General features: G+C 47.1%; 1 protein-coding gene across 1 annotated transcript; it reads right to left on the bottom strand.

Moving 5' to 3' along the window:
• Window positions 1-899: 899 nt before the first annotated feature.
• Window positions 900-22,533, bottom strand: RANGAP1 (Ran GTPase activating protein 1). The gene is made up of 17 exons (XM_054168131.1): window positions 22,460-22,533; window positions 21,729-21,751; window positions 20,495-20,632; window positions 18,992-19,119; window positions 18,033-18,092; window positions 17,194-17,373; window positions 15,843-15,977; window positions 14,544-14,702; window positions 14,267-14,380; window positions 12,409-12,508; window positions 11,559-11,643; window positions 11,003-11,183; window positions 10,465-10,578; window positions 10,041-10,143; window positions 8,288-8,376; window positions 6,327-6,448; window positions 900-1,367 (listed from the first exon to the last, which is right to left on the bottom strand). Exons 3-17 carry the CDS (start codon window positions 20,604-20,606, stop codon window positions 1,298-1,300), a joined length of 1,752 nt encoding a protein of 583 aa, XP_054024106.1. The 5' UTR covers window positions 20,607-20,632; window positions 21,729-21,751; window positions 22,460-22,533; the 3' UTR covers window positions 900-1,297.
• Between the last annotated feature and the right edge of the window lie 1,185 nt (window positions 22,534-23,718).

Here is a 23,718-nt window from a genome sequence, read left to right as displayed (position 1 = left end):
AGGGATCCTGCAGGAAGGCTGGAGAGGGACTTTCCACAAGGGGGTCTAGCAATAGGAGAAGTGGGAATGGTTTTAAGCTGAGGATGATGGTCTTAGGAGGAGGTGGTGAGACTCTAGAGTATGTTGCCCACAATGCTTCCTCCCTGGGGGTGTTCAAGGCCAGGCTGGATGAGGCCTTGAGCAGTCAAATCTAGCTGAGAAGTATCCCTGCCTAGGGGAGGGAGGGGGGAGTAGATGTCATCTAAAGTCCCTCACAATCTGAGTCATTCTATCATTCTCCCAGGCTTGAAAAAGGCACCAGGACCAGCCTCTGAGCTTGTATGCACAGGAGTAATACAAATAGGTGCCACAAATGTGTGAGCACATGGACAATCCTCCATCCAGAGCTCAGGGCAGCTGCTGCTACTACTCCAGCACAAGGAAAAGAAGTAACCCAAAAGGTGATCAGCACATCCCTGCTCCTTTGTGCCCTTACACGTGGCTCAGCTTCCAAACATGGAGAGTGCAGAGGCCCAGTGCTTTGTCAAAAAGAGGAGAAACAGAACACATTCCAGAGGGATTTCCTATGTTGTATTCACTTCCAAATCAAGTCTATTTTATTAGTAAGAGAAGGATAAGGAAGAGGGAACAACACAAGCACTGGCAAAACAAATTTACAATAAGAATGGTTGCTCCCTTAAGCAGTGGCCACCAGGGTCAGCCACACAACACAAACATTTCCAGCCACAGCAGCAGAGGAACATGTATGAAATACAAATCCAACCCTGCCTGCATGAAATAGACTTGAAAGAAAGGAGAGGAGCACATCTCACCCCCTCTGACCAAGCAGAAGCAGAAAGGGGTCAAGTACTCCACCGACCTGGAGCAGCAGAGGCAGCAGCAGAGCCTCTGCTGCACTGAAAGCTATCAGTAAAACGCACAGCTGGGTTGATCTTGGTGGGAGCACTTCTGGGCCCCATGGTTCTCTTGGCACACCCTTACCAATGCAAGCAAAGTGGAGAACTCTTCAAGTCATGCAGAGCTCGGAGCAGCACTGACTTTTTCCTAGCATAAAGAACCTACCCTGCAGACAAGGGAGTCACTTGGAGTAAAAAAATAATAATTCAGCAGGATTTGTTCAGGTTTATAAAAAGCAGGAGGACAGACCTTCTACAGGGAGAAAACAGAGAGACAGACAAACAAAGGACAGGACAGCATGTCTTTGTGGGCTCTGGAATCCTCTCCCAGCAGGCAGCTCCGAGTTCTCTGCTGCCAGCAGTCCTGTGAGGAGGAAGGGCAGAGGAGCAGCTCCCATCTCTTACAGCTGGTGGAGGGTTTGCAGGAGCATGTGGCGAGCGAAGGAACACGACTCAAATGCACGGTTTGGTCTGTGGGGAGAGGAGACAGAACCACAATTGTTAGGGAAGGGACCTCGAGGACCATCTAGTGCCAACCCCCCCTGCCACAGCCAGGGGCACCTCACACCAGATCAGATTGCCCAGAGCCACATCCAGCCTGGCCTTACAAACCTCCAGGGATGAGGCTACCACCACCTCCCTGGGCAACCTGTGCCAGTGTCTCACCACCCTCAGGATGAAAATCATCTTCCTAACATCCAATCTGAATCTACCCATTTCTAGTTTTGCTCCCTTCCCCCCAGTCCTATCACTCCCTGACACCCTATAAAGTCCCTCCCCAGCTTTCTTGTAGCCCCCTTCAGATCCTGGAAGGCCACAAGGTGGTCTCCTCAGAGCCTTCTCTTCTCCAAACTGAATAGCCCCAACTCCCTCAGTCTGTCCTCATAGCAAAGGTTCTGCAGCCCTCTGATCATCCTCCTGGCCCTCTAAAGCCACACTCAAGCACCTCCAGATCCTTCCTGTAATAGGGGCTCCAGGACTGGAGGCAGTACTCCAGGTAGGGTCCCACCAGAGGTGAGTAGAGAGGGAGAATCACCTCCCTGAGCCTGCTGGCTATGCTTGTCGTGATGCAGCCCAGACTTAAAACACTACCTTTCAGAACTGCTTTCTATCTGGCTTTGAATGAGCAAATAAACACTGCTCCAAATGTGCTGAGCTTGCATGCCCCAAAGTCTACCCATCTCTCCTGCAGCTAGGTCCTCATTGCTGCTTCCCATTCAGAGCCTGCTGTGGAAAACACTCTCCTGTTGCTAAGTCAGAGTCAGGAAGACAACAAACAGCATTTATTTCCACAGGTACAAAAAGCAGGAGCAGGCTGTTGATCTCTGCACTTCAGTGTCTCCTTGTGGGTAGAACAAAGTAAGCAGGGGTGGAAACCCCCTTCCCTCCCTGGCAAGGGGATTTTCCACATGGATCCCCTGATTAGGGCCCCAAAACACAGAAGACAAGCCTGCTCATACTCAAGTCTCTTCTTACCAAGCCATTGGCTGTCTGTGGCCCAACAGTAACTTTGATCTCAGGACTTTTGAAGCCCTTAAAAGAGGCAATGTAACCTCCTGCCCTCCCCAGCCCTGAGATCAAGTATACACTTGACTGGCCTGGCTTGGCTAGGCCACCTTTCAGGGAGCACAGAATCTGTGCAGGGCATCCTCTGAAAGGGCCTGGCAGAGAGGTTACAGTAGCAGAGTAACCTACTCCTTGAAACTAGACAACAGAAATAGTCACAGCAGGGTTAACATGGGGCTAAAAATGTCCCTAATACCTCCATCACCCCCCAGCAGTGTACAGTTGTTTCTACAGGTTAGCTGCTCTCCAAGCACCACTGAAACCACACACTCTGGAGCCATTCATTAGGGAATTCCAAATTAATTCTAATCCTCTGTTCTGAGAATGGAAATAATTGATTTAACTTCTCTCCCAACCCCTCACAGCAAAATAACCTTTAATTAATAGCAGTGAGGGCCACTCACTTTGGGAAAGAAGGGTGTGCTGAAATAAAGACTAGAATGTCTAAGCAGGAGCATGAAATTAATCTTTGGATTAATGCACATGGCCAGCAGCTGCTGAGGTTGTGGTACAGACCTCCGTGTCTGCTCTGGTGCAGCAGAAGCACAGCCCAGAGAAGAGTTACCCCTTTCATTCCCCCAAGAGCCATTCAGTGTCCCACACTGAACAAGTCCAACTTGAAGTTTACCTTCAAAGGGGCTGGGTGAGGTATTCCCATCACCAGCTTTGGAAGATCCAGCCCTGTGTGCAGTGAGGAGAGGCTGATTCTGTACAGGCAGCTCCTCATTTTTGGAAACAGAGAAGCTCAGCTGCTGATGTTGATCACACAGCCAAGCTCCCTCAGCTTCTGCTCCTAACACCAAGCCTCCTCCAACACTGAGAGCCTCCTTACTTGCTGTGGAGTTCAACTGCCTGCCTAGGAACTGTTGAAAGATGACAGCAATGCCATCCAACCCAACAGCAGAGCACAGAAAAAACCCCAAACCAACCAACCCACCCCACCCCAAACCCAACCCTTACTAAAACACCACACCACCACCTCCAGCAAGTGACAAGCAGGCAAGCAGCCAGCCACTTTGTGTTTCCACCTCACAAATTGATGGAAAAGCTTCACAGCACCCTCTTGTGTCCACCAAAAAGAAACCACAGACTGACGGCAGCAGGGCAAGATGGATGATGCTCAGTCTGCAGCCATCACTTCATTACTGAGTGGAGAACAGAAGCATCACAAGTAGTCACAAAAGAAAGGAGAGCAACCACTCCCAAGGTAAAGCCCTTGCAGCAAAAGGCAGCAGGGCTCTAGCCTAGGCAGCTGTGAGAACTGAACAGCTCAGGAGGGACCTGCAAAACCTAGAAACCACCATGTCTCAGTTACCTGCAAGGGAGGGACTCATGGGTTTGAGAGTCCAACAGAGGACTACCAGGAGGATTGAGGGCCTGGAGCAGGTGCCCTATGAGAGGAGGCTGAGAGCCCTGGGGCTTTTTAGTCTGGAGAAGACTGAGAGGGGATTTAATAACTGTTCATAAATATCTGAGGGCTGGGGGTCAGGAGGGAGGGGACAGGCTCTGCTCAGCTGCACCCTGTGGTAGGACAAGGGGCAATGGATAGAAACTACAGCACAGGAGGCTCCACCTCAACATGAGGAGGAACTTCTTCACTGTGAGGGTCACAGAGCACTGGAACAGGCTGCCCAGGGAGGCTGTGGAGGAGCCTCCTTCTCTAGAGACTTTCAAGACGCATCTGGGTGCATTCCTGTGCTAGAATCTATGGTCCTGCTCTGGCAGGGGGGCTGGACTCCAGAGGTCTTTTGCATCCCCTAACATCCTGTGATCCTGTGACACCAGAGGTAGGTTTGTTGCAGAAAGAGCCCAAAGGAGCAGGTTAACCAGGTAGACATTTAAAGTTTGGAAGTGACTTTGTTCTGACTGAATTCCAAGGAAATCCAAAGGATGTAAGTTAATTGAGCAGCTGTTTGAACTGAACTCTCTGGTTTTTGGACTGTTACTCTTCTCTCCAAACCACTGAGAAGAATTTAATAGCTGTTCTTGGTTTCCTTAAAGCAAGCATTTAATGAAATGCATGCATTTACAAGACACAAAGCTAATGCTGCTTGTATTTAGTGCTGGCTTCATTATGCTGCAGAGGGCTTCAGCTTCCCTGGGGTATCAGAGCTTGCAACAGAGGGGTTTGAAAATCAGAACACACTGCCTCCAAGAACTTCTCAGGACCAAGGAGGCTGCAGGCTTGGCATGAACACCCCCTACATTCCTGGGGCAGGTAGATCTGCCTTCTACTGAGAGAGGTTCTTGGCTCTCAGAACTTTTACAGACTCTTAGAACAATCTCAGGCTTCCCCTCTTGTGCTTCTGGCTCTGGAATCCATGGAATCTTTGTTGATGAACACATTAAGCCTAGAATTTCACTTTTGCCATATACAGCATCACCCACAGATTAAACACACATAGTTATTGCTATTTTGTAGGCCTGGAGCCTACATCCCCCCTCTCCTTGAGTGTAAGTGAATTTGCTCACACAAGACATTTAGAAGGATATGTCAAGTTGAGTTATGAGTTACTCCAGGCACTGGAATCTGACAGACTGCATTAGAAGGGTCAAATGCACTGAACCAAAGTCCCCTCTTCTGCAGTCTCAGCTTTGAGAGATTTAAACCCTCTGTTGGGAGAGCTGGAGCTGATAGACACCAAGTTGCACTTGTTTTGATCAAGCTGGGTCTCAGACCACCAGTGCCTGACAAAATAAAGGCATCAGTTTCTTCATCCTTTTATTTTGGGGCTGGTGTTGGATTCTCACACTGATCTATTTGATCAGCAGGCAAGATCACAGGCAGCAGTGGAGGAAACAGCAGAAATCCAGTGATCTGTTTGGACAACTTCACACACCAAGGTCCTGATATTTCTTGCTTACATCACAGAATCTTGCAGTTGGAAGAGACCTTTAAGACCATCAAGTCTGACCATTATCTACCTCTACCAAGTCTATGCCTCTTTCAAACACCTCCAGGGATGGGGATTCATCCACCTCCCTGGGGAGCCTATTCCAGTGTTTGATAACTTCCATTGAAGAAGTTAATCTAGAAGAGGTAACTTCCACTGTTGTTGCATTGGCTGTGCTTTAAGACATTAAGAAACTGAAGTTGGTGGGGGGCAGGAGTTGATTCTATATCCATCACAGAACAGAATTAACTGGGTTGGAAGAGACCTGTGAGATAGAGTCCAACCTATCATCCAACACTATCTAATCAACTATCAGAATCACCATGGTTAGAAAGGACTCAACCATTACCTGACTGCCAGAGCCACTACTAGACCATATCCTTGAGCACCACATGTACACTGGAAGTAAGAACATTAGAGGGGGGCAGTAGAAGCAGCTTCTTCACCTATGCTCCCAGTTCAGTTCCCAAAACTGCTGGCCTTGTTGCTGTCCCAGTAGGAACAGTTTTCTTGAGGAACAACTTCAATCTTTGTTTTTCCACTGCTTTGATGTGCAAGTGTTCAGTGTTACAGAGCATGACAACTCAGGCAGGGCTCTGCTGACCCTCACACTCAGAAGGGTGATTTGAAGGGTACAGTTAGATCCAGATCACTCAAGCAGTAGCCTGGAAATTGAGCAGGTTAAGCTCCAGTTCTCCTGAAGCTGAAGTCACCTCTTCTGTGACTGGCACGAGTCTCTTCACAATTAACTGGTTCTGAGGCAGAGATTGCAAAGCCAGCTTTCCACCATTTCATCTTTAGGATCAAGACATTTTACTTTAAACCATGCATTCTGGAGTGAGCAAGAGAAAAGTAGAGGCCCATGAAACTTTAAGCTTAATTTCAGAACAGCTATTTAGTAGACATAACTATTATCCCTCAGTGTCACTAGCTCCCACAGAGGTGACTGCATGGCAAGTACTATACTCACTTTGTGACAAAAGCTGAGAGAACTGGGACCAGGGCTTTGGGGAAATAATCCTGCTGGACCATGTGGTTCAATGTCATAAGGATACCATAGAGGCTTGGGACAGTTTTGATCTTATCTTCACTCTGAAAAAAAGGCCATAAAAGGAAGTCAGGCAGACAGTCACTATTTTATCTAACCTACTCTAGCTCAGAGGCAACAACCTCCCTGTTGAGTGAAGTGCTGCCATAGTGTAGGAGAGAAAGCTGCTCCCTGGATCAAGTGCAACATCCCTCAAGACAGTAACAGCCAACTCCATAGCCTCCCACAGCATCTGAAACAAATCAGCATGAAGAACATTCCCACACTTACCAGTTAGAGCCTAATCACTGAGAGCAGCAACAATGGGGAAAGGAAGTAATGAACTGGAGTGAAACAGCCAAATCTTCTCAGAGGCCCTGTGTCAAAGTGTTCTTCTAAGGAATTCTACCCACATTCAATTCATAAAGAATTCAATTGCCTTCATGCTGTCTTGCATAATTCTGTAGCTCATCTCTGTCCCATCTCCACTCTGGCAGGCTTCCTCCAGAACTTGATGTGGTGTTCCCAGAACCAGTCCCTCAATTACATACAAGACAAAGCTAAAGTCATCCCTGTTGCTGCCACCATGCCCAAGTTATTCTTGCTCCTAATATGATGCTAACCTACAGGGCCCTACTTGCTTTCATTAATTTTTCCACTGCCATCTCAGCTAAACTCTTCATTCTGGAGGCAGGATCTGGACCTGCATTCCTAGGAGTATTACTCTGTATTTCATGGTGCTAAGAACAATCTGTTGCTTATGTGCTCCCAGCTATGTGAGACAGAAAATGATGGAAGCTGCTTGCTCTCCACATATGCCTAATTCAGCAGTCCTCTGTGTTACAGAGGATAAACAATCATTTGGCTGCTCCTCAAGGGTTTATCATCACCAATGCCACTTCCTGGTCTGAAAACTCCTCCAGAGCACAAGCTTGTGACTTACCCCTCATGCACACTTGCTGTTTTCTGTATGGGATAAGAGGTAGGTGGTAGTCACCAAAACAAGCATTCTGCAGAACAAAGCCATTTCTGCTTCTATTGAGCTGAGAAGTGGAAAGCTCAGCTTCAGTCCAAGGAAAGGCTAACTGACTTTGGGGAAATTACGATTTATCCAAGTATGCCAACAGCTACCTGTACCCCAAGCTGAAGGATACCAGAAAGGTATCTATAAACCTAATTCAGAGATGGCAGCTTTAGCATACTATGGCTTGTTCTGTGGTTTAGAATTGTCTCGGTCCAAGTTTCCATTCTCAGCTTCCAGGTGTTGAGGAAGTAAGAAACATTAACCCTTGCAGCACAAGGAGGCAAGGGAGAGGCATTAGAATGCCTGTAGATGTACTTTCAGTGAGATGACTGGGCAGAGGTCACCTCTCCAGAGTACAGCTACAGGCATTCTAACACAGTTGTTAGGTCTCACATTGACCCTCCATCCTCTCTCATGAGAGTTTATTTCATAACACTACATATTTGACTAATAGTTGGCAAAGATACTCCAAAGCATGAAGTTGACTGCTACTGGTTTAGCATGAGTGAATGGAATGTTTGAGCCATGCCCTGAAGGACTACATTAGCTAATAATATTGTTGTAGATTAGACTCCTGGACATGGCTTTTTATAGACACCATAGCCCAGCAGCAGCACTATTTCCTTACCAGACCCTCCCTACCTTTAGTGGATGACTGAGAACACAGAGCATATTAAGTGGAAAGATAAAGAGCCTTCATCCTACAGCAGCCTTGCAATTTGCAGTTTCTGCCAGGCCTGCTGCCTTCCATTGTCCCTGGGCACCAGGCATACACAGGCACCCAGCTGCTTCCATGGCAACATAATTACCCCAAACCCAGCTGGTCCTGGTCTTCAACAGCCTAAACAGACCATAACTTAGCTCATTCCTTCTTTCATACCTTAAGTAGTCCCATGTGGATCAAGAGGCTTGTGAGAAATGCATCTGAATTGAATGTGGCAGAACCAAAGGCTTTTCTCATCAAAGCATCTAGAAATAAAGAAACATTTCCCATTAAACAGGGAAAGGGAAACTCTTATGGATTTTAAGATCCAGACTGACCACCCAGAACCTCAGGGAATATCTGCTGTTAAAGCAGTTCTGTTAAGATACCACCTCATACCTAGCAGGGGCTAAGTGTGAACCCTGAAACAGGTGGAATCCAGTCTGTAAGTATGATGGCTGATACAAAGAAAAACACCACAAAAAGAGGCAAAAGAGAAATCCACCCAAAACTAACTCCCACCCTGCCAAGCTTCAGATGCAGTTTGATCTCAGTCCTGTGCACCACAGAATGCTCTCCTCCAGGTATTTGAGCCTGCATACAAACACGACCAGGTGGAGCAGAGCAGCAAGAGCTAGGACCTTGATGTTTTAAAGGCCACCAGGAACTCACAAGGAATGAGAACACAAGAAAACAGGCTCAGTTGTTTTCTGGGCTTGCTCAGGACCAATGTTCTGCCACAGATTACAGGCAAACCAGAGCTTTAGCCTCTGGTGCCTGTGAGGCAGGCAAGGCAACCATTTTGACATCTGACTGTCTGGTTTCTTAGAGCCCACCAGAACTGCTGCAGGACAGTGCCAGACCTTAGCCAGGTACCTCACTGATCACAGCTGCTGGTTACTTTTCTGGAAGGAAAGAGTAATTACCAGGTTCTGCCTTCCCCTAAGGAGTAGCAGTGAGGAACAGCTATTAAGATAAATGCATACACAAGCACACTTCAGACAACAGGAATACCCTGTGCTCTATTTTCTTGGAGACAGCTCAGTGAGCATGAGCTGAGGTCAGCAGTAGCTAAATGAGATGCCAACTGATTGGCTTTGGACACATAATCAGCTGGAACTCTATTACACTACTGCTGTACAGACAGTTTCACCATGCCTATATATTCCAAGCTAAGACATTTCAAACGAGGGAAAAGCACATTTGGAGCACACCCTGGTCTTAAAAGTGGATTCCAGGTCTTCTGCACAATACTGACAGGCAGCTCAGATGTGGGAGGGCTGCACTGATGGGGAATTGTCAGGGGCATCTGGAAATTCCAGTTCAAGTGAAAACATGAAGGGGAACTGCTAGCTGACACAAAAAACCCCAGACCTCACCTGAAGCACTGCTCCACAATATAGAGTACCAGTCCCTGACCTGTACATTAGCTTCTGTGCCTTGTCTCATGTCACAAATCTCAACTTCCAGAGGGAATTACATGTTTCAAACTGGTAAGAGACACTGAGAGCTTTCTCTTTACAGTATCTTCTTCTACTCTTAATACTAAGTGTAAGGAAAGGCTACCTCCTGCTAAAGACTTTAGATGTTGAATGCCTTGAAGACTTTAAATGCTGTTGCCTTCAAAAATTAACTGACCTTGGAACAGAGAACCACTGACTATTGACAACCTAGCATCAAGGAGTTGCAGTAAGGGCAGCACAGATCCACTGTGACAGCAGCCACAGACATCTCTTGTCAAGCTTTGGGAAAAATAAGATGTGCTGAGTTCAGAGGGAAACTCTACACAACAGCATGGCACAGCCTGGCACTTTAAGGTTTCCTGCTGTCAGGGACAACAGTTTGGCCCACAGGGGCCTTCCTCTGTTTTGCACTGGTGTCCTTGATGCTGAAGCAGGTCACAGAAGGAAGTGAAGAAAGGTCCAGTCACCTGTTGTTTCATGCACTGCTGTTTTCACTGGGGCTTCATCTTTGAAGACAGAGGATATCCTCAGGAGAGTTGTAACTACTTTCTCTACATCAGATGTATCTGTCTGAAAGACAACAAAAGAGTTTAAAAAAGGCCTTGCAGTCCACTGCTCACCAGCTACAGAAGATAGGGGTGTCTGCTAGAGCTGGGACAAGAATTACAGCCTTCAGCTGACCTACATCTGTTTTGCCTTGGTCACACAGGCGTAAGCAACACCACAAAGTTACTCTACACAGTGCCACTATAAGCTTTCATTATATCTGCTTCCACAAGATTCCTCAGGATCACTGGGGAGAAGATGCAAATCTAGGTCTCAAGAGAAAGTTGTCAGCTCTGGGGATGAAATGATTCCAAGAGAAGCACAGAAGACTCCTGGCTCACATACCTCCTGGGCTATCAGCACAGAGCACCTCGGTCCTAGTCGCAGCAGCTTCTCTGGGGATGGGAAAGCAAGGAATGTGGCAACATCCACAGGAGGAGATGGCACTGGAGTTGAACTCTGAAACAGGCAGGATTCACCTCAAGTTTATTAGTTCAGCAGCAAATGCATGTAGGACAGGTCAGGACAGAGGTGCCTCAGTTCAGGATTTGCTACATTGGAATATCTGAGCCTGGAATGAGCCCCCAGAATATGCTATCACAGCATTGCATCTACAAGGCTCCCACCGTTCTCTGGACATGGCAAAGCTTTCTCCCACTGTTTGCAACCACCACCACTCAGCCTTCCCCTCCATGCATGTGTGCACAGGCACACTAACAGTTCTCTTTCATGCATGCCATATCCCTAACTTACTACAGTGCCAGCCCACACAGGAATGTGAACACCTGCCAGCACTCCAAGCTCAGGCTCACTCCAGATCTCATTTCCCCCTTCAGTCTCCTCCAGCTGAAAGCAGCAGGAATTCATCTGGAGAGAAGCTTACCTGTGAATCGATTATGTTTGTACGAGTCAGTAACTCCTCTTCCCCTGGCCCTCTCTCATTCAGCTGTTGCTGCTGTTCTTCCTCTTCCTCCTCCTCCTCTTCATCTTCCTCTTCCTCATCTTCATTCTCTTCCCCCTCCTCTTCATTCTCCTCCCCTTCATTGTCCTCCTCTTCATCATCACTAAGGATTGAGAGCTGCATGTTACAGTATTGGCAACTCCTGTACAGCAGAACTGAAACGTTTTCCCCAAGAACAGAAACACAGCCTCCCCTCAAGAATTACTGCAAGAGGTCATCTGTCCACAACAGAGGACACTTAGGCTCCAGTCACCCAGTTGACAATGGCAAGCAGAGAGCAGGATATGCAATCAATAGCTAACACTAAGTCCATCAATGATAACAAGGCAGCTTACAGAATCCCTTTGCTGTGCTCCATCCACACTGCACACCCAGCCCAACATCCATCTGCAATGCTTACAGCTCTTATTTGAAAATGGATGGGTGAACAACACTGCTGATGAAAACTGTCAACAAATTTCCAATGTAAACTCTCAACCTCAAAGGTCCCAGCACAGCTCCCATGTTGAAGCTTTCAAGGATCTCCCGGAGTTGGTCACAGCCCTCAGAACCCAGAGTGTTACCTAGGTTGACAGAAGAAAGCAAAGACTTAACAGATGCACACAAATCTGTTCTTGAGCATGTACAGTCTTGCCTATCTTACTTCTGAAATGGAATAGTTATCAGTCATTTCTACACAACCCCTTAGGGGCAGCAATGCAAAAAATCAAGCACTTGAATTTCAGCAGCATCACACAATGGATGGAGGCAAACAAGCCTCCTAATATTCCAGGCTGTCTTTGAGAGACAGTAAGTAGAAGCCCCATCCCTGGAAGTTTAAGGCCAGGCTGGATGTGGCTCTGAGCAGCCTGATCTAGCATGATATGTCCCTGCCCACAGCAGGGTGGTTGGAACTAGATGATCCCTAAGGTCCTTCCCAAGCCTGACAATAGTGTGACTTCCTGATAGTTCTCTAAAGAGCTCTTGTTTCAGAACAGCTGAGAACAAAGACACAGGGCACAGTACTACTGCAATGCAGTGACCCACATGATGAAAAGTAAAAGCCAACACCAAAGCTCTCCCAGGCTTCTGCAGTGATGTGCACAGAGCTTTGTTCCCAAGCATGAAACCCCAGGTTAATCCTTCCACCTTACAATATGTATCAAAGAGCTTAACCAACCATGAACTCAGTTAATGGCTTAAGAAAACTTCCAGGATCTAAATGCTTCTTGGCCTGAGGTCATTGAAGTTCTGTCACTCTGAGTTCCACTTTCTAAACACTGACAGCTGCAAGGGTAGAATGTGATACTGTCACTTGTCCCTCATTGGGATCAGGCAAAATTACACACCATTGAGATCCAGCTTCTCCAACGCTGTCTTATCTTCAAGAGCTTCAGCAACAGTCAGAGCAGCATCTCGCTGGATCTCACCGAAGGCCAAATTCAGTTCCTAAGCAGAAGGATTTGTTTGCAGAATGTATCAGCATCTATCACTCACATCACCCCCTGTGCCTACAAGTGTTCTGCAAAGACTCATTGGGAGAGGCTCTTATTAAAAAAGATAAAGTATTTTTAATCAGCAATAAAGTGTCACACAGAGGCCTCCTGCTTGTACCTAAAAGGGGCATTTGGAGACAGAAAATCCCTTAGGAGCAACACTGCTGAAGGTAACTTTACTAGAATAGCCACAGAGGCCAGACCTTTCTGGCTGCTCACCTAAAAGGTAGCAGACACTTTGGTTCCTCAGCAATCAGCTGGCTGGATACCTTCACACATTCAAGGGTTACACTCCAGAATTCACACACCAGCAAGTCTTGGCAAAGAAGGGTAGCTACTGTACTGAATGGACTGCACATTTGCTTTTGAGCATTGCAGTTGCAAGCTAAAGGCCTTCAAAAGACACTAGGAGTACTACTACTTTTGATAGACAGAAAGAAAAACAGAGTGGCCAGACTAGTATGAGTGAAGTTACTAAACAGCCAGGCACCATCCCCCAAGCATTCCACATTGTGCTCAACCAATCCTTTCCTAAGAAGGGATTTAATATTAACAGCAAAAGCCAAGTAGTCCTTGAACAGAGTGAATCAGCTGCAATTGCTTCATCCTACAATCCCTTAACCACATCTGCTCTAAAAGAAAATGATGAGGCTCTGACTGTTCACATCAATACTCCTGTTGGAATTCTTTCTTAATTTTTCCTGGGAGATTCAGATATGAAGAAAAGTTTACAGTCAAAGTCAAAAGTTCAGCAAAGTTAGGAACTGTGTTCAGCATCTGGCCCTGGGGCAGCTGTAACCCATGGGCAGGTGTTTCTAGAGACCCTGGATCACATTACTGACCAAACTCAGGCCTACAGAATGTTTCAAATCCAAGCCCTGTGCAAACACTCATCTAGGAGATTGGTATTGCCCAAACCCTAAAACAAGCTGCATCTTTGATAGCTTCTTAGTGTGCCCTAACAAAGAAAAGGTACCAGCTGTATGAACTCTGAAACACTGAAGCTATTACAAGGTGGTCATGAAGAACATCTCAGTCCCTGCTCACAACCCTCTGAGAGGTTGCATAAGCAGATACTTCCATTATATTTCTTGACTAGCACTTGCCAAGTTACAGAATCACACAGTGTCAGGGGCTAGAAGGGACCTTGAGAGATATCCAGTTCAACCCCCCTGCCAAAGCAGGATCACCTATACCAGGTCACACAGGAACTCATCCAGGTGGCTCTTGAGTACCTCCAGAGAGGGAAACTCCACAACACCCCTGGGCAGTTAAACCAATAGCTCTAAAACAAAAAACCTCAGAGTCTAAACTGGTCTCTGGCACACCTCCACACAGGACAGCCTTAGCTGGATGTGGTGACACCACTAATTTACAACATAGAACCATAGGATCAATAAGGTTGGAAGAGACCTCAAAGATCATCGAGTCCAACCTGTCACCCAAGACCTCATGACTACTAAACCATGGCACCAAGTGCCACATCCAATCCCTTCTTGAACACCTCCAGGGATGGTGACTCCACCACCTCCCTGGGCAGCACATTCCAATGGCTAACAACTCCCAGTGAAGAACTTTCTCCTCGCAGCTCATTGCTTTCAAGTTGCGAGCACAGGACCTGCAGTGAAGTGAATTCCACTTCAAAACAATGGACAGAAAAAGGGAAACTAGGTCTTTCCAGATTGAAGGATGAGCAGGAAGATGACAATACCTTCAGTTTATGAAGCCCTTCTTTAACAGCATCAGCAATAGCAACAGCGCCCTTGGAACGCACCAGGCAGTCTCCAAAGTTGATCACTTCAACCTGCCGGAGCGACTTCAGAGTCTGCAAGGCAGCACAAACATGAAGGCACAAACATGCTTTGGAGGTCATCCTGCTCACCACAGTGTGGCATATGGCTCCACCAATACAGAGGCACTAATGTTGCCTCCATTTAAGAAGGCTTGGGAAGCAGAAGACAAACCCAACACAACTGCTTAGGACGCACCCCTGCCATGGCCACAGCTCCTTTCTCCGTGAAGGTGTTGTCATTCAAGTTTATAACCTTAAGCAGTGGGTTGATAGCAAAAGCCTGAGCCAGTGCTGTGATCCCAGGATGGTTAATCCCATTCTGTGGCATATGGACCTCTTCCAGAGTTCCAATGATCTGGGAATGGATGCAGATAAAAGCAGCTGTTAGGACATTTCTCAAGCTAATGCTCTGCTCTAGGATTTGTCTGAAACTGTTTTCCCCCAACTCAAAGCTCCATTAGCACTCCCAAATAGATTTATTTACCAGCAATTATGGCACAAATCTAAATGAAATTGCAGGCTCATGGCAAGTTATCAGAGTAATAACAAGCCCTTGATTCAACAGTAACAGGCAGCACCCTCCCAGCACACCTGCTCTAGGATAGCTTAAAACAAAAGTTCTTCACTTGTGGCTCAACACCTCTGAAGCAGACTGAGCAGCATCACTGGGCACTTTCCCCCCAAAGGAAGTCTACATTTTGCCGTTATGGCAGAAGCAAACCCCTAAGAAAATTGGTGTGAACACTGTTTGTGCACTGAACAGCATGTCACAAAACAGAATCATGAATCCTGTTTGGGTAGTGCCACTCAATCTGAACTCCTCATGAATCACTTTGTGCCTCTCAAGTACTTACTCTTATTCTAGCCGTGATTGCTCATTAGGCAAAACACCCAGACAGCTCTCTACAAAAATAAGAGCCACCTATAACTCACAGTATCACTGTTAATATACCTGACAACATGCACTGTAGTTAAGAAGTTGCTTTTTGCAGCAGTAGAAGAAAGCAAGCAGATGGCCCAAAGCACAGCAAATTCTTTCTCCAACAAAACTGCAAGCTGCCCAGTGACAGCCAAAGCTAAGGGGCATTTAGGACCCTCACAGGATGATCCTAGTGAAAAAGTGCTTCTGCCAGATAATTGAACAAGTAGGCAGAGGAGCACTTGAGGTCAGCTAGTACACTCACTTCACTGTCAGATAACCTCTATTAGCACAGAACCAGGAGGAATAGACTATTCATCTATTCAGGAGATGCTTATTTCTCACTCAGGTAACACAGCCACCAGCTATGTGTTTGGAACTTTAAAGTCACAGAGTCATAAATGCTCATCACACTTGAAGACTCCAGTTCCAGCAGTGAACATTGAGACTGTAGTGAACCAACAATCAGCCACTGCTTCCAAACTGAGGCAAGCTCCATGTGCATTATCCTCAACATCAACACTTTAGCACACCTTGCTCCAGGTTGCTATCTGGAAGCTCTGCTCCGGTACTTACCCCAAAGGCTTCAGCCAGAGCTGTGGCACCATCATTCTCCAGACGGTTTCTGCCAGCCACAAACACTTTCAAAGCCAGAGGCTTGCCCTGGGCACTTGATTTCCTGTGACACTCTTTCAGAGCAGCTGCCAATATCTAGAGACAAGACAAGCAGTTTACACAACCTCACATTTGGATTCCTTCAGGAGATTCTGGTTTGCGTGCCCAGCCCTCAAGAAACACGTTGGTCACCACTGAGACCTAAGTTTCTGCAGCAGGGTATGCAACAAAGATGTCTAACTACAACACTTGCACACTAATTTTGCAACACTAGAACACATTAGACTCCACTAGCAGCATTTTGACATGTAGGGTCTCAGTGATAGTGACTATCCAGGTTTTCTGCTTCATCTAGCAAACATCCCTTCAGTGCTAGGCCTGGTAGCACTGTTCTCTCCAATCCAAGGCTGCAGGGTCCCTTGCCATAAAACAGTTCTATCCTAAACATCAGATTCTCCTATCCTGGCAAAACAGATGGGCTTTTCATACTTCAGAAACTCATCCATGAAAATAGAGGGAAGGAATCTTGAGGCTGGACAAGTGGGCCAACAAGAATCTCATTAAGTTTAAAGGGAAATGTAAAGTCCTGCGAATAGGGAGGAAATGACTTCATGTACTGGCATAAACTGGAAGTCAACTGGGAGCAAAATAGCTTGGTAGAGAAGAGTCTGGGGGGTCCCAGTGGATGAGAAGTTGACTATGAGCTAACAATATGCACTTGCAAAGAAAGTCTACTGAGATGCTTTGGGAAAAGCACTGGCAGCAGGTCAAGGGAAGTGAATCTTCTCTCCTCAGCCATGTGAAATGCATCTGTGTACTGTTCCAGGCTCCTACATGGACATACTGGGTGAGTCCAGCAAAGAGCATCAAGAATGACTAAGTTTTACATGCTGGGAGAATGCTGAGCTAGAATTAAAGGCTAAAGAGTGCTCTGGGGGATTTCATCCATGTGTAGGAAAAGCCACCATAACAGGATGGGGTTGGAAGCTGATAAGGAAGGCAGAGCCAGACAAATGTACATCAACTAATGCAGAGAAAATTCCATTTAAACACAACAATATTTTTGTAAGGGTTCTTAAATACTGGGATAAAACTATCCAGAGACCCTGTGAAGTCTCCATCCTTTGAGACACTCCACACCTGACTAGACACAGCCCTGAACAGCCTGGTCTAGCTGCCCTGAGTAGGAAAGTTGAACTGAAGAATCACCACAGATCCCTTCCAGCCCCAAACATTCTGTGACTCTGCACAGGGCAATTCTGAATTCAAGTTCTGCCTCTGATCTCACTCCTAAAAAGGAGACAACCCATACCTTGCCACCACCAATGCCCATGCCACAGTTGTTCAGTTTGAGTTCTTGCAGGGTGTAGCACGCAGAGCTCTTCAGCAGCGCCTCAAAGCCTCGCACGCCGTCTGGCCCAAAGGCATTGTCACTCAAGTCCAGTTCCACCAGCTGGGCTCCAGCAGTGATGAGTGCTTCCCCCAAAGAGATCTGTAAGGAAACAGATGGCAGTAAGTAGGAGGCAGTGGACTGACTTCTAGCAACAGCATCGCTGCAGCAGCTAGGTATGTCAGTGATGCGGCAAAAATTCCCACTTGGAGGAAATTCAGCAGAGTCAACGTGGGGAAATAAAACTTCACTGCTAAGGCCAGAGAAGAAGTTGTGCAAATTAAGCTGAAGATAACCATAAGACAGTCCCCAAGAAGTTATCCCATGCCTTCAGGTCAAAACACATTTTCCTTAAGTGAGTTTCCCCACTCTACACTGCTAAAATTGTTCTCATTCTGCCGAGTGTTTCACGTTCCTGCTTCAGACGACTCGGACACAGGGAGCTTTGTAACGTGCTTGGAAGAGGTAGTCACATGCTTTTATTCAGAGAGCTTAGTTTCCATTCTATTTATCAGATCATGAGGATGTTCTCCCCAGTGAAAAAAGCTTCTTTGCTAGCATGGACTTGCATTTGGCCTTTTATCAACTCTTCTCCCCCTCAGAGAAGAAAAACCCCATCACCCACCTATTCTTAGACACTGAGAGTTAGCAGCATGGAGAAAGATCAGCTCTGCACTAAAAAAAACCAACCACACTCCCACAAAAAGCATGACAGGTGAGGAAAGAAGTTTAGTCAGAAGTCTGATCTGGTTTTCACTTACCAAAGCAGGAGGGATCTCAGACCTTAGTCTCCCTGTAAACATGTCACTCCAGTGACACCTCTAAAATAAGAAACATACAGAGAGAAGCCCTTAAAAATCTTAAAGGATAACAGTTTGTATATTCAAAGGACAAAGGTTTACATATTCAAGGTGTATTACAGTACTAGGGACAGCTTAATGCTGTCTGTCTTCCCTTGGGCTTGTCATTTGTACTAAGAAGCATTACAGAAATAATCTTGCAATGACTTCATTTGCAAGGATGAAGTCACTGAAATGCACACTAAGTAACACTATGCAAGAGTTCTTGCTTGCACCCAAGCTAGGATTCTTTTTACTGCTGAGAAAATTACCACAGGGAAAAAACCAGCAGGAAACTGAAGGATACATTAGGAATGCAGATTTTACTAAGGCAAGGAGCTCAACAATCTGGACTTGCTAGAAAAGCCCCACTGGGGTGATTACATGAATCAGTGTTCCATACTTCTCTCCTGCAAAGGACAATGCCTCTAGCAGCACAGCATCCCAAGATTAGGCTAGAACAGCAGCAGGGAAAATAGCTTGGACATGGAAAAAGCTGCTGGTGCACTTCCTCCATTCTCAGGTATTCTCTGAAGACTCATTCTTCAGAAGATATGATACAAGTTCTTATGGAAAAAGCTAAGTTCTGTTGTCACAGTTCTTTGTTTACAGATGCTTCCTCTGCAGAGAGACTCCTCTTTGGACAGCTTCACAGCTTTAAGACTGGAAGACTTCTGAACAGGAACAATTAGGAATGCAAAATACATTCCCACTATCCCGAAGTCCCCAGGTTCTGCCATGTTTTCTTACCATCATTCTTCCTGCTGAAAGAACCACCAAGAAAGTTTGGAGGCTAACTCAAGGCAGGCTGCCACAGAAAGGGAATAGATAGCCCTCCAGTATTTCTCCACATCAGTTCTTTCTCTTCATGAGGATCTTACCTTGAGCTCTGACTTCTTCTCCAAGGCTTTGGCAATGACCTTTGCTGCCTCCACACCCACTGTGTTGCCTTCCAGGCACAATGTTTCCAGGCCATCAAATTCCTCAATTTGCTTGATGACTTCTTCAGCTGCAAAAAGCAGTCATCTTAGCCTTCTATCCTCTTAGGTACCACAGTAACACTCAACTCTACCCTTATCGAAACAGCTGAGCAACATTATCTGAAAGAACCCTGAAACAGCAACGGAGAACAGCTGAAGTGTCAGGTCACTAGAGAAGGTTCTCCATTCCCCAGCCTGCCTTCTCTATTTATTTCTAGTTCTATTCTCTGACAGCCATCCTCCTATCTGCAAGGCTAAGTTTCCTTACTTCCTCAGCAAGATTCCTCTGCCGTCCAGCACATGTTTTAGGAGCTAGAGCATATGTACCTAACAAAGATGCAAGGACTAAGCTACAAGTGGACAGGCATTGAAGCAAAGTTCCCACTGACTGCAAAAGCAGGTGCTTGCTTACAAATATGTAAGTGCAACAATTTAACTCAAGACAAATTCTATGCAAGATGCAGGAGCAGGCCACAGCCTCTCTCCTATTGTTGGGCACTTATTTCCAAGCTCCAAGGCTTTGCACCACACTGAAATTCTTTACAGTGAGGGAGGGGAAACACTGGCACAGGTTGTCCAGGGATGTGTTAGGTGCCTTGTCCCTGGAAATATTCAAGGTCAGGCTGGAAGGGGCTCTGAGCAATCTGATCTTGTTAAATATGTCCCTGATCACTGCAGGGGGCACTGGACTAAATGCCCTTTAAACATCCCTTCCAACACAAGCCATTCTATGATAGTAAAATGACATCAAAAAAAGCATCACCTTTGAAATCAGTTGGAAAGGCATGGCCCACAGCAAATAATCCCTGAAGAACATGCTGTTTCTTGATGTGGCAGAAATGCTGATCTAAGAACATATCACCCAGGCTTCCAAACATTTACTACATTAGCAACCTCCCAGTTACAAATGTCTTGTGGTAACACACATACACCAGCAAGAGAGGTATTCTTGAGGAAAACCCTAGAATTTAACCAGCTGATCAACATTGGGAAAGAAACTGGGCTGTTGCAGCAGACTACCATGTCAGCCCATTCCTCTGTGAAGGTCTTTGAAGCCCTTTCCTTGTTCCAAGTGCTGCCATGCATTGCTTACTCTTTAAAAGGAGAGCCGACTTCTAACACAGTGACTATCAAAAGCACTTGGAGAGAGCAGCAAGACAACAACAAAAGAAATCACACAGAGAACTAAACACCAGTTCTGCCAGCTGTAGCAGTGCCAGTGTAACAGGTCAAAGCAGGGTACAGAAGAGAAGGAAACATCTCTATCAGAAGCAGCCGTAGCTGAGAGACCCTTCCATCACAGTTAATATTATGACAACTTGTCCATGCAGAATTAACAGGAGGTTCACCACAAGACTTTATTTCAGTGAGGCACTTCCCAAGCTAAAGGATGTTTTCTCTTACCATCTTCAGCTGTATTGAGCTTCAGGCTCTGGCCCTTGAAGCTCAGCTGTCCATCACCCACTTTGGTTTTGGCAAGTGACTCTGCGAGCTTCGTGATATCTTCTGATGCCATTTTCCTGTTTCCCCAGGCTTTAAATGCTGTCAGCTGAAACCAAACCAAACCTGTTAACATTAAAGAAAGCAAACTACAACACAATCTCTCTATATAATTGTATTTATTTGAACACTGTGGGGTTTGTTCCTAAGTATTCAATGTGTTTTAACCATAGCTGACTTATGGAAGTTAGGAGAGGTTAATATTCCAAAGCCAGCCAGTCAGATGGAGTTGTTTCTTCTAGTACTTGAGGTTTCATGGAGTTGTTATAATTCATCACTAACTAGTAGTTAAACCCATGCATTATGACCACATTAAGACACTAATTTTAGTTGTAAAAGTGTTGCACTAAGACTAACAAATCCCATCCTTTAATTATACACACTGTACGTTTCCCCTCTTGTCCAAAGCAAGCCAGAGAACACAGCTGCTCCTTTTCACCGCTAACCCCAGCAGCGCCCTTGTCAGCACAGTTCTGGAACCACTGAGTTGCTGAAAACATCACATGTGCTGCAGTCAAAACTCTCAGGTTTGTGGGTCCTCTTTCCTTTCCAAAGTCCCACAAAGATTCATTAGACACATTTAACAGGATGACCTTACACTGGTGATGGATTTTGCCTTGAGGCAAAAGTTTCAAGTTAAGCCATGCTTAGTGGCATCTACACACCATTTTCATGAGTATCAATCACTGCATGAAGTAATCAGCCTCCACTCAGGACAGACAGAGCATGTTTCTGATGCCAGCACCTCTGCTGTTACAAAAGGCTACACACAACTAGTGCTTAGAAGCAGCATGATTATAAAGCAGACTCTGGGTGTGAGAAGGGATGAAGGTTCCTTCCTACAACAGAAAATTGGTTCCCTGCTGTTATCATCTGACTCAGAAGCAGCCCCACACTTTCACATCCAAGCCAAACATCACCAGTTTTAAAACACCCCCTGAAGCTGCACATGCATCCTTTCCTCCTGACACCCAGCTAGGAAGTAGTCTGCTCTCCTACACCCTAGAGATGTACTCATTCCCTTTGCTTCTTTCCCTTAAAATTCCTTTTACTTTCTTCACCTTACACACTGCCTACTTCCCAATCTCAACAGCATATCCCGAAGCACATTGCCAGCCACACACAGCTGTCAGCCTACCAGACCGCTCCTCACTGCTAATCCTTCCGCAAGGAAAGCGTTAAAAAACAATAAATTAATTATGTTTAACAAATAAAGACAAGGTCTGGAAGTGCCGGAAGAGCGGTTTCCTCATTGCTTAAAGGCTGTATAAAGTTGTATGCTAACCGATAGTCAAATAAAGTAAGTTCGGCCGAATGCTTTAAGTTGGTCCATGCCAACAGACACCGCACCGGTACCTGCTGTGCTCGCCTAAGGAGGAGCTGGCTCAGCCTCACCGGGCAGCCGGATAACAGCGCAAGGTTACCCTCCGGCCAGCCTCTGACAGCCTCCTAGCGCGGCGCACCCCCGATGGCGGCTGAGGGCTCGCCCCCATCCCTAGAGGAGGCTGCTAAGAGCCAGCCACACCGCCACCTGCTCTCCCCCTCAACCCTCCGGACCCCGTCACCCCGGAGACAGCGCCGCTGCCCCCCTCCTCGCCAGACGCGCGGATGGCCCCAGCCGTACCGCCGGAGCCGGGCGGAAAGGGCTCCCGTGACTCACATCCACGGGAGGGGGGTGCTTCCTCGCCTCCGCAAGGGAGCGCCGCGAAGCGCTCCCTTCCCGCCTCCCCACCCCCGCCATAAGGGGCAGGGACGGCTGCGGAGGGGGCAGTGCAGCCCGCAAGATCACCTCACCACACAAAGTCCCCCTGTCCCGGCCACAAACGGCTACAGCGTTTCTCACCCCCGCCTCCCCGTCCCGTCCCTAACCTCAGGCCGCGGGAAGCGATGGCGTGGTGCCGGCCCGAGCCCTCACGCCGCCGCCGGGGACGCTGGGTGAAGGGCGGGCGGGGGAGGCGGAGGATTTGAAAGCCGGCAGTTTTGCTCTCCCTTTCGGGATTGGCTGCGCTCTGTGACGTCACAGAGGCGCCCCCCTTCGCCCCGCGCCGGATGCTGACGGACGGCGTGCCGCACAGGGGCAGGGCTATGGGGACGCGCAGCGCCGCCGGCCGCGGTGCACGACGGGACGTGTAGGCCGGGGGGCGGGGGATGTACCCGACATGCCTCGCGCGGGGTCAACCTGTGGCGAGCGCCTGGGCTTGGGCCTGGCCCTGGGCCTCGGCCGGGCCCTCTCAGGCCGCTGTTGCATGGGGCGGCTGAAGCCGTGTAATACGGCCTTGTGTCTGCCCTGGGCCACCTCTGCCTTCCTCTCCAGAGCACAGGCTCGGACGTGCAGCAACCACGCTACAGGTCTCGGGCTGGAGTGGATCTATGGTTTGCAGCTGAGCCCATTTCACTGCAGCCATTCAGGGAACATGTTAACGTGTAGTCAGGGCACTCCAGGACATGATTTAGTGGGCATGGTGTTACTGGGTTGATGGTTGGACTTGATGACCTTAGAGGTCTTTTCCAACCTTAATGATTCTGCGTTGTCAGAGAAGCTCAGAGTTGCTCTGCAGGCCACCCACGCAGATGGGACATGAGTGCTGTTGTCTGTGAAGCCTCGTTCAGATAATGTTTGCAGATCTCATCTTGTACTGATGAGCAGAAGATTATTTTAAAATTAAGTCAGTACTTACATGGTATTGTCAAACTTTTCTGTGAAGGAAAGTGCTTCAGGAGTGCACAGTCATTCCTTACTTAAGGATGCAAAAAGCATGAGTTTGGCAGTTCCATGTGTATGCTGTGTGTGCCATTTTTTTTCTAGAGTACTGGACTAGGTGACAAGACTAGGTGAGCTGTGCATAAACCTGCTTGCTACTGACTGCAGTGTGCTTGCACAGGTCCTCAACCCAATCTCTTCTCTCCCAAGTTGCGACCTGCAGGCACTGGCAGGTACAATTTCAGGGGGTAGCTGCAGATACTTGGTGGAATCTGTAGTGAAGTGGGTAATGGACCAATTTCATTCTGCCATTTGGTCTCAAAACATTTTAAGAGTTATGTTTAATTCTCTCACAGTTCTCCAAACTATGGGTTTAAAAAACAATATCAAATGCTTTTATGGACCCAAGAATATCATTAATTGGCAG

This window comes from Dryobates pubescens, chromosome 15 (assembly GCF_014839835.1).
Source record: "Dryobates pubescens isolate bDryPub1 chromosome 15, bDryPub1.pri, whole genome shotgun sequence".
NCBI classification, from domain to species: domain Eukaryota; kingdom Metazoa; phylum Chordata; class Aves; order Piciformes; family Picidae; genus Dryobates; species Dryobates pubescens.
Note: the sequence above shows the minus strand (reverse complement) of the source record. Positions and strands in the feature narration are given on the sequence as shown.